General features: G+C 42.3%; 1 protein-coding gene across 4 annotated transcripts in view; it reads right to left on the bottom strand.

The window, feature by feature from the left end:
- TRIM44 (tripartite motif containing 44) overlaps positions 1 to 13,873 on the bottom strand; it is a 113,784-nt gene that overhangs the window by 44,464 nt on the left and 55,447 nt on the right. For 2 of the 4 annotated variants that reach the window (XM_061381141.1, XM_061381140.1), the window contains 2 exons: positions 13,473 to 13,492; positions 3,006 to 3,090 (listed from right to left, as the gene is read on the bottom strand). In XM_061381141.1, the coding sequence (XP_061237125.1) occupies positions 3,006 to 3,090; positions 13,473 to 13,492 (105 nt within the window). The remainder of the gene's footprint in view (positions 1 to 3,005; positions 3,091 to 13,472; positions 13,493 to 13,873) is intronic. The other 2 variants (XM_061381142.1, XM_061381143.1) reach the window with 1 other exon arrangement.

Raw genomic sequence — 13,873 nt, 5'->3', positions numbered from 1 at the left:
GACTTTCTTTTTCCAGGAAGGTGTATCTGTTTCCATTATTTGAACCTCTGATAGCTACCCTCCCATTTGTATTGGACATAAATTAATAATAGTAGAGAAATGGTTCAGAAGACCTAGTTTTTTAAAAATACAACAAGATTTCAACCTAAGAGATGTGGATTCCTACTACAACTGTCTTTCGTCTCTTATACTCTCTTTCGAGATGGCGATTCATCAGCAACAGTTCTTAATATCTAGTGGACGATGAGCCACATTCCTCCAGCTGAGGAACACTGGTGCTAAAGGGTATTTATGTGATAGGGGATAAAAGATCCTTATGGTCAAGAAGTTTGGGAATGCTGGGTGAAACAAAGTCAGTCAGTCTTACTATTTATAGGAGTGCTCAAAGCCTTTACTATGCCATGGTACTTGGGGAACTTCAAGAGCTGGGTAAATAAGTGGCATTTGCCAGACTTACTGGACCCTAGAACCCTAGTTTAAAAGACTAAGTCAACAACTCAATCAGTGTTCAGTCTAATATACTTGGAAGCCCAGGATTGGGGGATTTCCATTTATAACTGCACGTGACAAGCATCTTTTTAGTAAGGTGCTGATTCTTTAAGACTGGGGAGAGTTGAACAGAGAACAGATGTATGGCTCTGAAACGGGGAGGAGAGACCAACTGCTATAAGGTAAGCACCAAGCAAAAAGGGACTGTTTTGGCTTTTGATTTCCATGACAGTTTCAACATCTAGCACTGCCTGGCACATAACAGACATTGGATATAATTTATTTTAATAAATGGTAAGTGGAATGAAACCTACAGAAATAAAAAAAAAGGTTATATAAATTGCAGAATGAGTGACTATGTTGTTTTTCTGTCTTCAATGATTTCCATTTCTATATCTAGACTCCTAGACAGTGCTTAATTTATTTTCTTAGAACAAAAGACTGAGAATTATTCCAACTGCCTTTTGCATCATGACCCTGCAATAATCTAATAAGAAAGGTTACACTGCTTTTTGTAGGTGAACGCACATTAATGAGATCTCCTTGAAGTAATCCTGCTTCCATTATGCAGACAAAATTACATTTTCCAGCAAAATTATTGTGTCAGTCGAGCTCCCAAATTTTGATATTGTTTCATTTGCAAAGGCAACATCAACTTACTAGTTTGTCAAACCTCTGACAAACTGAAGGGAAGCTCATTGTTTTAAGTAGTGATTATCAATCTAAGTCTCTCTTGTATTCTATCTTTTACACATTTGCCTACTAGCCAGAAGGACTGGGCAAGTTTTAGTTCTTGTAATAGGATTTAAAAGAAGAATTAACGGCTTTCTTTAAGATGTGTTTTTAAATTACATACCATTTACATTCTTCAGTCTTTACTTGAGATTTCAGACTGTAAGCTCTTTGAGGGCTATGTGGACCATGAATGCTTTGCTCTAAACTATATTTGCACACCAAAGAACAACGCCTGGAACAATGCGCTGTAGGTACTGCATGAACGTCATGTTTCTCCTTTCAGAGACTCACTGTTTTAAAGTAAAATCTTTCTCTCTCCCTTCCCCACATTTTCTCCCTCTCCCCTCCCCCCTGCCAACTCTTTATTTATTTCTCTCTCATGTCATGTATGTGCATTATACATACGTACTCTGGGATGTCATGTATGTGCATTATACATACGTACTCTGGGATGTCATGTATGTGCATTATACACACATACTCTGGGATACAGGGAGGTCTTGCTATATACGTATGGCGTTTTTCCCATGAAAAATACATAAAGCATGGAAGTTTGGTGAAAATCTATCTTTAGAGGAGTTTTGGACAGTTACTTTGCATTGGGCAATGTCAGCTCCTCATCCAAGCCTTAACCTGCCCTGAGCCACAGAACAAGTCTGGAAGAAATCCTGACTCACACTTAGGTCATCTGATCAGAGCTGATCTGTGACACAGGGCTAATCTGTGAACCATGAGTCTGACAGATCTCAAACCCACGACAGGACATTCTCCAGCACTGCTTATCTAGTAATTTTTATTTTGTAGCTTATCTTTATTCTACTAGAAAAAAAAATATTGTCCTTTTTATTGTAAACTGTTTGTATCTACTTAAGCCTGATTTTACTCTAGATTGGGACCATGACATCCCCACAGAGTACTATAGGTTTTACTTTAAAAACACAAATCAATAGGATAATAGGATTCAGTACATTGCTTTACTAGCTCTGTGACCTTGGGTAAAGCACTGAACATGTGTAAGTCTGATACGAGAATAAGAACAGCACCATTGTCCCAGGCTGCTGTAAGGATTACATGAGACAGATGACCCATGTGGAATGCTTAGCTCACGTTCATTATTGTGGTCTCTGGGGAGTTGACAGATGAATAGCCAGGATGATCAATGACCTTAACAAGTCCATCACCTCTGTAAAAATAAGCTACTCTCCTGGATTCCATCCATGGAAGTAGACGCTCACAGTGGGTACACCTTGTGGGTCTTGTTTTATCTCCAGGCATGAATTCCTCCTGCAGAGTTTAGATAACATTTCTGGATTGCTGCTGGTTGGGTGATGTCATTTAGGGTAGTCATTTATCTGGCCCCCTGCATTTCTTTCTTACAGCCTATATCACTTCCTTTTTCCTTATTTGGTACTTAAAGAGTCTTGATTGGCTGGGGACTCGACCCTTCATTTTCATTTATCAAAAATTCCTAACCAGAAGGGATGAGTGCTGAGTTCCAGGGGCATGCTGGGCTGGGACGTCTGTGCCTGGCCTTTTTATCTGTGCAGCTTGCTGGTAATTGCTAAGTTTTCCCTCCTGAAACAATTATCCCCCCATTTCTCTCCCCACCTCCACCCCACCCCCCAGTTAATTATCAGTTCTGGAATTAAACTGCTTGCCTCTCCTGCCGTTGTCATGGCAACAGTTGGCCTGCACCTGCCACCGGGTGAACAGTGGCTCTTTCAGAAGAGGCGATGGCAGTTGCTGGCTCCACAAAAGCCAGGGAGTAAACTAATGTTTACCTGTCTGGGGAGAGAAGTTTCTGTCCATTCCACCTTAGGCAGTTTCCTGGCAAGTTCCACCTCGACTTCGGCCTCATACAAACTGCTGTTGGCATTCAATAAAGAAAATGAAAACAACATTTTCTGATAAAAATGCCAAATCCCTGTTGGCTTGTCACCATTCCATCCATTAACTTTACTTATTGCCAGCCAAGATGTTGGAAGATACGAATCTTCCATCTCCTGAGAATGAGAGTATGTAGTGTGCAGGTTAAAAGCACAGAATTTTAAGCCTGACAGATTTGGGTTCTAATCCTTTCTAACTGTGTGACCACTGCCTAAGAACTTCTTGTAATATCAATTTCTTCATCTGTAAAAAGGGGATGGGAATAACTAAACTTAACAGAGGTTTTTTTTTTTAAAGCTTTGAAATAATATATGTAGGTCTGACTCCTATTTTAGGTACAACACATAAGCAGGTATCACTATGACAGCTGCTTAGGTGCTAATCCTGAATAGCCCTGAAAGTCAGGGCAAAGTTGGCAGCTAGGTCGGTTTTAACCGGTCCTTGTCTGAGTGGCAGTATCTGCGAAGTAGGATAATACGGTACACTGCCCCACAGCATCTGAACCGATGCATCTAGCAGCCACGGACAGCTGAGAAATGCTTCTTTGCCTACCTTCTCTGTAATTCTGTCAGCTCCTCCCTCTCTGCACTGTTTTTCTCACGCTCAGTCTCACTTTCCTTTAAATAGAATTGATAGAACCAGGGGGGGAAGGAGGCATGTACTCGCCAAGGAAACAAAACACTTTCCTGTTTTACAACCACGTTACAACCTACAGGGAACAATTGGTAGTGGTACTAAGAAGTGGGGGAATGAGGCATTTATGTAAGGAAGTCTTTTTCTTTCCTAATACCCCTGCTTCTGGCTAAAGAAGTCTTTTTATTTTTATTTTTTTTTAATGAACCTACCACCACTCACAGTTAGGTCCCAGGCCCAAATAGGACAGGCACAAGAGTACTGTTCCTTGGCAAAGACGTCACCATTTAGGGTGTCCCAGTCTTAGCTCAGCCTTTGGCCACCTTCTTCATGTTCTGAAGCTCCCTCCTTGTAGTTCTAGTTTTAAAGAAACCTGCACGCAGTGACTCCAAAACTTCATACCATCTTGAAAAGAAAAAGCCCCAAACAAAAAACACACCAGCTTCTGCTCCCAGCATCTGGTACAGACACCTGCTGTGGGTTTCTGGGTAAAGAGGTGAATGCAGTTCAGCCATGCAGAGCTTACAGAAAAAGGAAGGCTCCTTGGAAGTTATTGGGGAAAGAGAATTATTCACCTCTTGCCTGCCTCTCACTGAGAGGTAGTAAGAAGATGCTAGAGACCAGCAGGTTTCTCCTAAAATGAAAAAGACACCACCAACGACATCTGGCTGCGGCTGCCAGGGGTGAGGAGGGGGCAGAACCAAGGACATTAAATTTACTTATTCTTAAAATACAGACTGGAGTTTTGTGACTCCGTAACACCTATCACTGGCTTAGTGCCAGTCCAAAATGTTTATGAAGATTAAACAAGGAAGAAGAGAATTAGGCTCCAACCAGACTATTCAGCACTGGATCTAACTCAGGGATACCTGTGACATCAATTTAGGTCTTTGACTAGCTTCTAAGAAACATCTAGAGCCTTAAATCTGTTCGGAAAATGCTGGTGCTTTAGTATTCCTTATCTCCATTAATTTAGAAGGAACCAGGTATCTAGTCTCCAAATTTGGCTTTAAGTTAGAGGAAGGTGGGAGCTGTCAAAACAGGTATAAATAAGATAAAAACAAACAATTTCCTTTTACAACTATATCTCAGTTGCTTTTCTATATAAAGAAGAAACCCAAAAGGAGAATACTTTTAATGCTTCATAAACTACATGTCCTTTCAGTATAGCTTAAGATGTGCAATTTGATGGAAAAACTGAGGCACAAAAAAAGCAAACAATTTACACATAACAACTCATGAGCTATGACTAGAGGAGGAGACCCCTACGATTCAAAAGTCCATCCATTTCTTCTATGAATAGGGAGGGCATTGCTGTACTCAAGAGGCAAAGCCCACAGGAAGCGGTATAAATCATCTGGTGCCTCAAATGGCACACAAGACCCTGGACAAGGGAGACTCAGCCACCCGTTAGTCCCACCTCCTGCCTCAGGCCAGTCATGCAGTTACTCACCCTTTACCACACAGCACAAGAGTTTACATCCCTCTGAGCCTTCAGAAAGGCTGATCTCTGTGCTTGCATGGTCTTCCCACCCTGTCTGTCTAGAAAAGCTAATCCCTACACCCATCCTTCAAAGCCAGCACAAACGCTATTTTTTCTGATTCTCTATTTTGAGTTAGTTGTACCTGATTCTACATCCAACATCTTTATTGTAGAGAATCATTGTACTGTAGTGGTCAAGAGCCCGCAGTCTTAAATCAGAGTACTTGAATTTGAATACTGGCTCTACCACTTTTCAGCTGAGTGACCTTGTTGGTGTACATACAACCTTTCTGCAACTCGGTTTTCTCATTCAGATGAGAAGTGAAGATAATGTATTAACCACTTATTAGGACTGTTGTGAGAAATTAAAAAAAAATGTTTAAAGTACTTTCTGATACATTGGAAAAGACCCTGATGCTGGGAAAGATCTCAGGCAAAAGGAGAGGGGCAGCAGAGGATGAGACGGTTGGATGGCGTCACTGATGTTACTGTTGCTCAGCTGCTAAGTCGTGTCTGACTCTCTGCAACCCCTTGGATGCAGCGCTGCAGTCAGAGTCCTCTGTCCCCCACTACGTCCCAGAGTTGACTCAAATTCACGTTCATTTAGTTAGTGATGCCATTCAACCATCTCATCCTCCGTCGTCCCCTTTCTCCTCCAGTCCTCAGTCTTTCCCAGCATCAACAATGTGGTTGGCATTCAATAAATGCTTTTTTATAATATAATTAATATAATATAATATTATAATTACTATATTACCCTTACATGTGAAATTAAAATTGTTTACTTAGTTCTCTCTTTTGAACCAGACTTTGAGATCTTCAAATACACAGCCAAAGTCTGTCTTCATCTTCATATCTCTGAGGCCTAGCATGGGGCCTGGCAACAGAGTAGACAATTGAAAATGTTTCTGAACAAACGAATGAGAAAACTCCTTTGCAATTTTACTTGCTAAAGAGATAAGGGAACAGAGCTCCTAAAAGTGACTGTTATTCTGATGAGCTCTGAGGTCAAGCATATAAACAAGGTAAGCCTGCCAAGCATCATAAGTACGCACTGGATGGGAAACCAAAGTTGATTTAGCACAAAACCACACTATGAAAAGTGACATCCAGGTCTCTTCCTCCTGGGCCTTTTTTTCTTAGCATTATGAAGCCAAAAAAAGGCAGGCTGCTCCTAGCTAGCATTCCCACTGTAAAGTACGTAGAATAAGCTAGAGTCACCTTGGCTGAATTTTCCAGCTGTGAATGGATTCTCTGGTTATTGGCGAATACACACAAAATAAAATAGAGCTGTGGCTCTCACAGGCAAATATATGAAAATCAATTACTTTAGGAAGAAGGCCTGCTTTTATTAAAGATAGACAGTACAATGCCTTGCATGGCTTCATCCTTCATCCAGGTGAGGAGAGGATGAACAAGTCACATCAGCAGAGGAAAACTAAGTCAGCTCAGGCTCCATAAGAGGGAAATGTGACAGCAAAGACACTCTCTGTGCTGAAGACCAACTTAGATGTTAGAGCCCCACGTGAGGATAAGAGGCAATCCTGACAGTTCCACTCAATGTCCCAAGTATCAGAGCCATTTTCTTTGGCTTCCACCTAGGTCTTCTTAAATGAAGACAATGTAAATACCAAACCACAAATTTACCATCAGAGGATAAAAGATACCTAAGTCTATCACTGACTTAGTGCCCTCTTATCTCTACAAACTAAGTAATTAGGAAGAGAAATGCCAGATCTGAGGACATGCATATAGTTGTTATTTTAGGGCGTGGGGGGAAAGAGTACCTAGTATATAGAACCAAGAAAATTTTTAAAGAAACAAAATTGAGAAATGTAGAGGAAAAAACTGTACCAAATTATAGAATCTATAATCTGCTATAAGCAATTATTTTCATTTCATATTTGATATATGACTGTATTCCTACACACACTATATTCCCAAAAACTGGGGGCAGAATAGGGCAAAGAAGGGCTAGTATTTACAGGAAAATAAAACCCAGCTACACAGAGACAAAGAGGTTAGATGACTTGCCCACGGTCACTCAGTCTGTCCCCTACCAAGAACAGAAGGTGGGTCTGCTGACTCTCCCTGAGCTCCTGCTTCCTCAGAACTACTGTTTGTCGGATCACAGAATCAGCATGGTCAGATTCACACTGATCTCAGCGGGAGCTCTTTGCCTGAATAAGAGCCAGCTCTGGAGATGAAAAATTCTACAGAAATCCTCAGTATGGCTGTTACCATTTAAAACGCCATTTTCCTTTTAGTTAAAAGAAAAAAAAAATCAGAGAAAATCTCGATAGCAAATGAAAATTTAATATTGATCTTGCTACTTTATCCTCAGAACACACGGGTTTAAGGGTCCTTCCCTCTCTGACTTCCTCCCACTACACAACAGCTTTCAAGGCAGCAGAACCTATTGCCGCCTCCTCTCCTTGAATATATATTACTTCTCAGCAGGCTCCAGCAGGAGTAGAGAAGGAGCCAATCTGTGAGGGAGCAAACACAAGATCTCCCATAATAGCATAGAGAAGACAGAAAATTGCTGCCAAAAGTGTAAATTGCTTTTTTTTTCCCTTTGGCTTGGAAAAAAAAAAAAAATCACTATGGGCTTTAAAGATACCCTCTTAAAAGGTGATTCCACAGTGGTTAATATCCATGTTCTACATATCAGGACTTCTGTTCCTCCACTCCCTCCAAGAATCCTTGTCATCTGTATAACTGTATCATGGATTTGAAGAGGGACTACTGAGAAGTGAGAGGCAGCTGATTCTGCAAGGTCAAAGGAAGGCTTGGTTGCTTGCTCCCAAGGGAGTCTAAAAGCACTCCTTTTACTGCTGACCCTCAGGGGGCATTGTGTGAGGATGAGATGAAGAAATAGCCCCTTACGGTCACAGAGGCTAAGGAGAGGAAAAGTAGCCTGCAGAACACAGAGGCCGTAACATTTGAACGTCAACGCAAGTAAGAACTCCCAGGTTAGAGGAATGTGATCAAAGTGATGCTCTGACAAGTGAGTGTGAATCCTCATGCCTTTCATTCAGGGTCACAGAGAGAAATGGGCTGGCCCCTGGGAGACAGTACGCATCATGGCTGAGGGCATGAGCTCTGAAACCAGACTAGATTTAAATCCTAGCTCTGCTTCTACTAGCTGTGTGATCCAGGGCAAGTTAATCTTTCTGAGTGTTCATTTCTTCTCTTTTACAAGTAGGATAGTAGCTCCATCATAAGCTTTACATGAGGATTAAAAGGGAATATATAAAAAACACTTGTGCACAGTAAAACTTTAAAAAATGGTATCTTTGATTATCATTGTTGTTAACTAGTAGGAAAAGTACACAGCAGAATTCAGAACAAGGAACAGACATGGCCAAAAGCACAAATTCTTGGCCACCTCAAATCTCACTGGCTGGAAAAGTGAAAAGAGAGAAGGCAGGGAGACTCTAGTGGGAAGGAATGGAGGAAAATATAGATCTATTTCAGACAAATATGCTTCAAAAGGACAGGATATTTCCTTTGTTCCGACCACCATAGAGAGTGGTTGGAATCCATTTCTCCCTGGACTTTTGTGCAGAAAGGGGAAGGAGCTGTGTGGTAAGAATACTAGCAAAGGAGACAGGTGTGAAACTCCGAGCAGACCTGGAACACAGCGTCTCCAGATTCATGTCTCTTCCGTCCCCCATGCGGGGAGACCCACACTTCCGTCTGTCTTCCTTACACATCAAACTCTCATTTAACACCGTCAGCAATACAGAAACCTTTGGAACAAAACTCTGGCTTACTGAGATGGTAAAGTGTATATCATAAAGGTGAGAAATTTCAGATCAAAGGCAATCTGCCCTGAGGTGTTAATTGGAACAAACTGAGCCAAATGGTAGTTCAACGCAAACTGAATGGAACCAGGTAGGAATTTAAAAGGTAAAAGGAAAATTTGACTCTTTCTGCCGTACTGGAACACGCTTTTTTCAAGTGCTCATTTTACCAAATAAGTTCCAGTCCAACAGATCCCTACTGACATCCATGGCAGCTTGGCTTGAGGGAGAAAGCTTGATATCTCGGTTGCTAGTAAAGAAACTATTTGTTGTTGTTATTTAGTTGGTGTCTGACTCTTTTGCGACCCCCCATGGACTGCTGCCTGCCAGGCTCCTCTGTCCTGGAATTCTCCAGGCAAGAATTCTGGAATGGGTTGCCATTTCCTCCTTCAAGGATCTTCCAGACCCAGGGATCACACTCACATCTCCTGCATTGGCAGGTGGATTCTTTACCACTGAGCCACCAGGGAAGCCCAAAGAAACTCTAAACACTTCACCACTATCTTGTCAAAATGACAGGAAGGAATCTGCAATTAAATTCTGAAGCCAGTATCTCATACTGAACAGTATCTCTGAAGGCAGTTAATCTCTTCATAAGGTCCCTTCATAAGGTCAACATGACTCTGGCAAGTGGTCATAAAGACAAGATGAACATGTCCATCCTAACCAGACACTCACAGAAATGCCATTTCTATATGCAGAACATGTACACTACATCGGCTGAAGGGTTTTCTTTATATTGGTCTTGCTTGAATCCTCTCTCTGGGGAAGAAAATGTCTAGGACTCTGCTTTGTCTGGATTTTAAGGAGCTAGAGCTAGTTTTGAGAGAAGAGGCGGAGTTTTTCTAAACCAAAGGTTTACAGATAATCTGATGAGTTTGTCTAAACCAAAGGTCTGTGTAAAATGTTGAAAAATTGGTCAATAACTAGAGAAGATGTTGATATAGGCTCCCATCATCATGAGCCTGGTCTAACTAGTCTCCCAGGCTCTGAAACACCTCCCATTCATTTCCCTTTCTGCATGCAGACGAGCATGCAGACGAGACTTCCAAAATGCAAATCTACTCAGGTTTAATTCATGTTTTAAATTATTTAATGCCCTCCCATTTCAAGAGGCCTGTGAGGGCCCTCAGTGAGCTGGACTCTGCTTTCTTTCCTCCACTCTTCTCTTGTCTAGAGCTATTCCCCGAGTTGCTCCCGTCCCTGGAACAGCCCTGTCTCTGCCTCTCCTCTGACTGCCTCCTCATCCTTCAGACCTCCATTTACACAAAATCTTTTCTGGCTCAGTTCAGTTCAGTTAAGTCGCTCAGTCATGTCTGACTCTCTGCCATCCCATGAATTGCAGCACACCAGGCCTCCCTGTCCATCACCAACTCCCTGAGTTCACCCAAACTCATGTCCATCGAGTTGGTGATGCCATCCAGCCATCTCATCCTCTGTCGTCCCCTTCTCCTCCTGCCCCCAATCCCTCCCAGCATCAGAGTCTTTTCCAATGAGTCAACTCTTCGCATGAGGTGGCCAAAGTACGGGAGTTTTGGCCTCAACATCAGTCCCTCCAATGAACACCCAGGACTGGTCTCCTTTAGGATGGACTGGTTGGATCTCCTTGCAGTCCAAGGGACTCTCAAGAGTCTTCTCTAACACCACAGTTCAAAAGCATCAATTCTTTGGCGCTCACCTTTCTTCACAGTCCAACTCTCACATCCATACCTGACCACTGGAAAAACCATAGCCTTGACTAGACGGACCTTTGTTGGCAAAGTAATGTCTCTGCTTTTGAATATGCTATCTAGGTTAGTCATAACTTTCCTTCCAGGGAGTAAGCGTCTTTTAATTTCATGGCTACAATCAGCATCTGCAGTGATTTTGGAGCCCCCCAAATAAAGTCTGACAGTGTTTCCACTGTTTCCCCATCTATTTCCCATGAAGTGATGGGACCAGATGCCATGATCTTCATTTTCTGAATGTTGAGCTTTAAGCCAACTTTTTCCCTCTCCTCTTTCACTTTCATCAAGAGGCTTTTGAGTTCCTCTTCACTTTCTGCCATAAGGGTGGTGTCATCTGCATATCTGAGGTGATTGATATTTCTCCTGGCAATCTTGATTCCAGCTTGTGCTTCTTCCAGCCCAGCGTTTCTCATGAGGTACTCTGCATATAAGTTAAATAAGCAGGGTGACAATATACAGCCTTGATGTACTCCTTTTCCTATTTGGAACCAGTCTATTGTTCCATGTCCAGTTCTAACTGTTGCTTCCTGATCTGCATACAGATTTCTCAAGAGGCAGGTCAGGTGGTCTGCTATTTCCATCTCTTCCAGAATTTTCCACAGTTTATTGTGATACACACAGTCATAGGCTTTGGCATTGTCAATAAAGCAGAAATAGATGTTTTTCTGGAACTCTCTTGCTTTTTCGATGATCCAGTGGATGTTGGCAATTTGATCTCTGGTTCCTCTGCCTTTTCTAAAACCAGCTTGAACATCTGGAAGTTCACGGTTCACATATTGCTGAAGCCTGGCTTGGAAACTTTTGAGCATTACTTTACTAGCGTGTGAGACGAGTGCAATTGTGGCCAGTTTGAGCATTCTTTGGCATTGCCTTTCTTTGGGATTGGAATGAATACTGACCTTTTCCAGTCCTGTGGCCACTGCTGAGTTTTCCAAATTTGCTGGCATATTGAGTGCAGCACTTCCACAGTGTCGTCTTTCAGGATTTGAAATAGCTCAACTGGAATTCCATGACTTCCACTAGCTTTGTTCGTAGTGATGCTTTCTAAGGCCCACCTGACTTCACATTCCAGGATGTCTGGCTCTAGGTGAGTGATCACACCATCGTGATTATCTTGGTCGTGAAGATCTTTTTTGTATAGTGAGCCGCCCTTTATTCTCCAAGACTGTCTCAGGAGCCCTTCCTAAAGCAGCCTAAACTTCACTTAATCATAGCACTTCCTCCAGACTATAACTGCCCAGCCATGTGCTTGTCTCTCCTACTAGACTCAGGACGCACAAGGCCAGGGACCATGTCTGTCTTAGTTTTCACATATGCTCAGTGTATAGCACAGTGCCTGACACACAGTAGGGTCATGAGAAAAAGAGAGTGGGAGAGAGGGCGAGAGGAAGGAAGGAAAGAAATGAACCGCAATATAAAGGGAGCCTGTTCCTGAGGATGGCTGGAGGATTGGCCTGAAGGGACCCGCTGAAGCTCTCTGGGCTCAGAGTGGGGGCTCCACTGGCCACAGAGGACAGGAACGAGATTGAGGCTGAGAACTACAATCCCAAGGAAGGAAGCAGCAGGGAATACAGATGTGGGATAACATGTGGCACTAAGACAGGGGCTCAGGATGGGTGGAGGGAGAAAGGAAAAAGAAGGAATTGTATTTGTAAATAAGAACAAAGAAGGACCAAATCCTGGCTCCAGAAGCTCATTTAGCTTCCTTCAATGAGAGGCTTGCATTAGATGAGTGACTTTCAAACTGAATTCTCAGGAACCCTAGGTTTGTGCACCAGCCCCTCAGGGTCTACTGTAAGGAATAGAGAAGTTTCACGAGTAGATGTGGCCCCAACTTTAACCAGACAAAAAATGCTTTGTATACACTCTACCCAAGGCCCATCTGAAAAAAAAGCTGTTTCTACTAAAACTAAAGTTTGAATAGCAGTGGCCTGGATGATCTTTCTGACAACTCCCAGCCTTAACCGTCCTGGATCCTATGTGACTGAGGGGGCCATCTGGACATTGCATTTTACTTTGTACAAATGCCCCTTGATTGTGTTCACAGCACAGGTAGAGCATTGCCTAGAGCCTGTGCTCACTGCTGAGCAGAAAGAAGCAAAGGTAAGTAAACTAAAGTCCAGGTTCACTGAGAGGCAGAGGCAATGAAAAAATGCACTTTTAAATCTCATGTGGTGAAACAACAGCACAAAGAAGCATTTTTTTCTTCCTAAACAAAGTGTTGTACACCTATGACCTTGGGTTCACTGTATTGGTGTCTTGAGTCAGACACAAGGCTGTTATGGGTCAGAAATAAAGAATATTGGATCCAGAGTCCATTAAAAAAAAAAAAAAGGCAATCCAATTCCAATCAAGAAAGAACAATGCAAAAGTTTATCTATTCAGTCCACCTGATACCTAATTACCATTTAAATATAGTACCTACTGGTCTTAACAAGGTATTCGGAATGTGCTACAGAATAAAGCAGAGTTACTATCATTGTATACTTTAAAGCTTATCTTTATCTGAAGGTTACAGACAGGAAATAGCATAGATGGGGAGGGAGATGGGAATCTTACAAAATAAGATCTTCAAAGCCCCCGGCTTAAGATGGAGATCCCTTATCTGTGCTGTTCCTTGACTGGTCATATTTCACGGGCCTTCAAAGGCCACAAATGTCACTCTACTTCAATTCTGAGAACACACAAACCACAGTAATGTGATCTTACCCGGGTTCTTCCTCGTCGCCCTGAAAGAAACAGAAAGAAACAACATAAGAAATCAGGATCAGTAGAGACTGATGGAGATTTTTTTTTGTTTTCCCTCTTCTCTCCCAATCTGAAAGCAAAGCTTATACATTTATTGCAACAGAGACAAGCTAGTCGACATCTAAGTGCTAAGACATGGGCTAATATAATCCTATGTTCAAACTGCCCAGCAGAGATGAACTAATAATTTGCCCTTGCAAGCAGAGAAGTGAATGCACAGACCTAGGAGGCCTAACTAATAGCCTTGCCTTTTATTTGTATGGCTGGCAGTATTTAGTTTTGAGCAAACTGAGAGCCCAAAATAGCAGCAGGTCTCAGGCAAAAGCTGACCAGCTCCAAAAGCATCAAGCTGTTCCCCTCAA

Source organism: Bos javanicus, chromosome 15 (genome assembly GCF_032452875.1).
Source record: "Bos javanicus breed banteng chromosome 15, ARS-OSU_banteng_1.0, whole genome shotgun sequence".
In the NCBI taxonomy this organism is placed as follows: domain Eukaryota; kingdom Metazoa; phylum Chordata; class Mammalia; order Artiodactyla; family Bovidae; genus Bos; species Bos javanicus.
The sequence above is the reverse complement of the archived record's forward strand: the minus strand, read 5'-3'. Positions and strand labels throughout refer to the sequence as shown.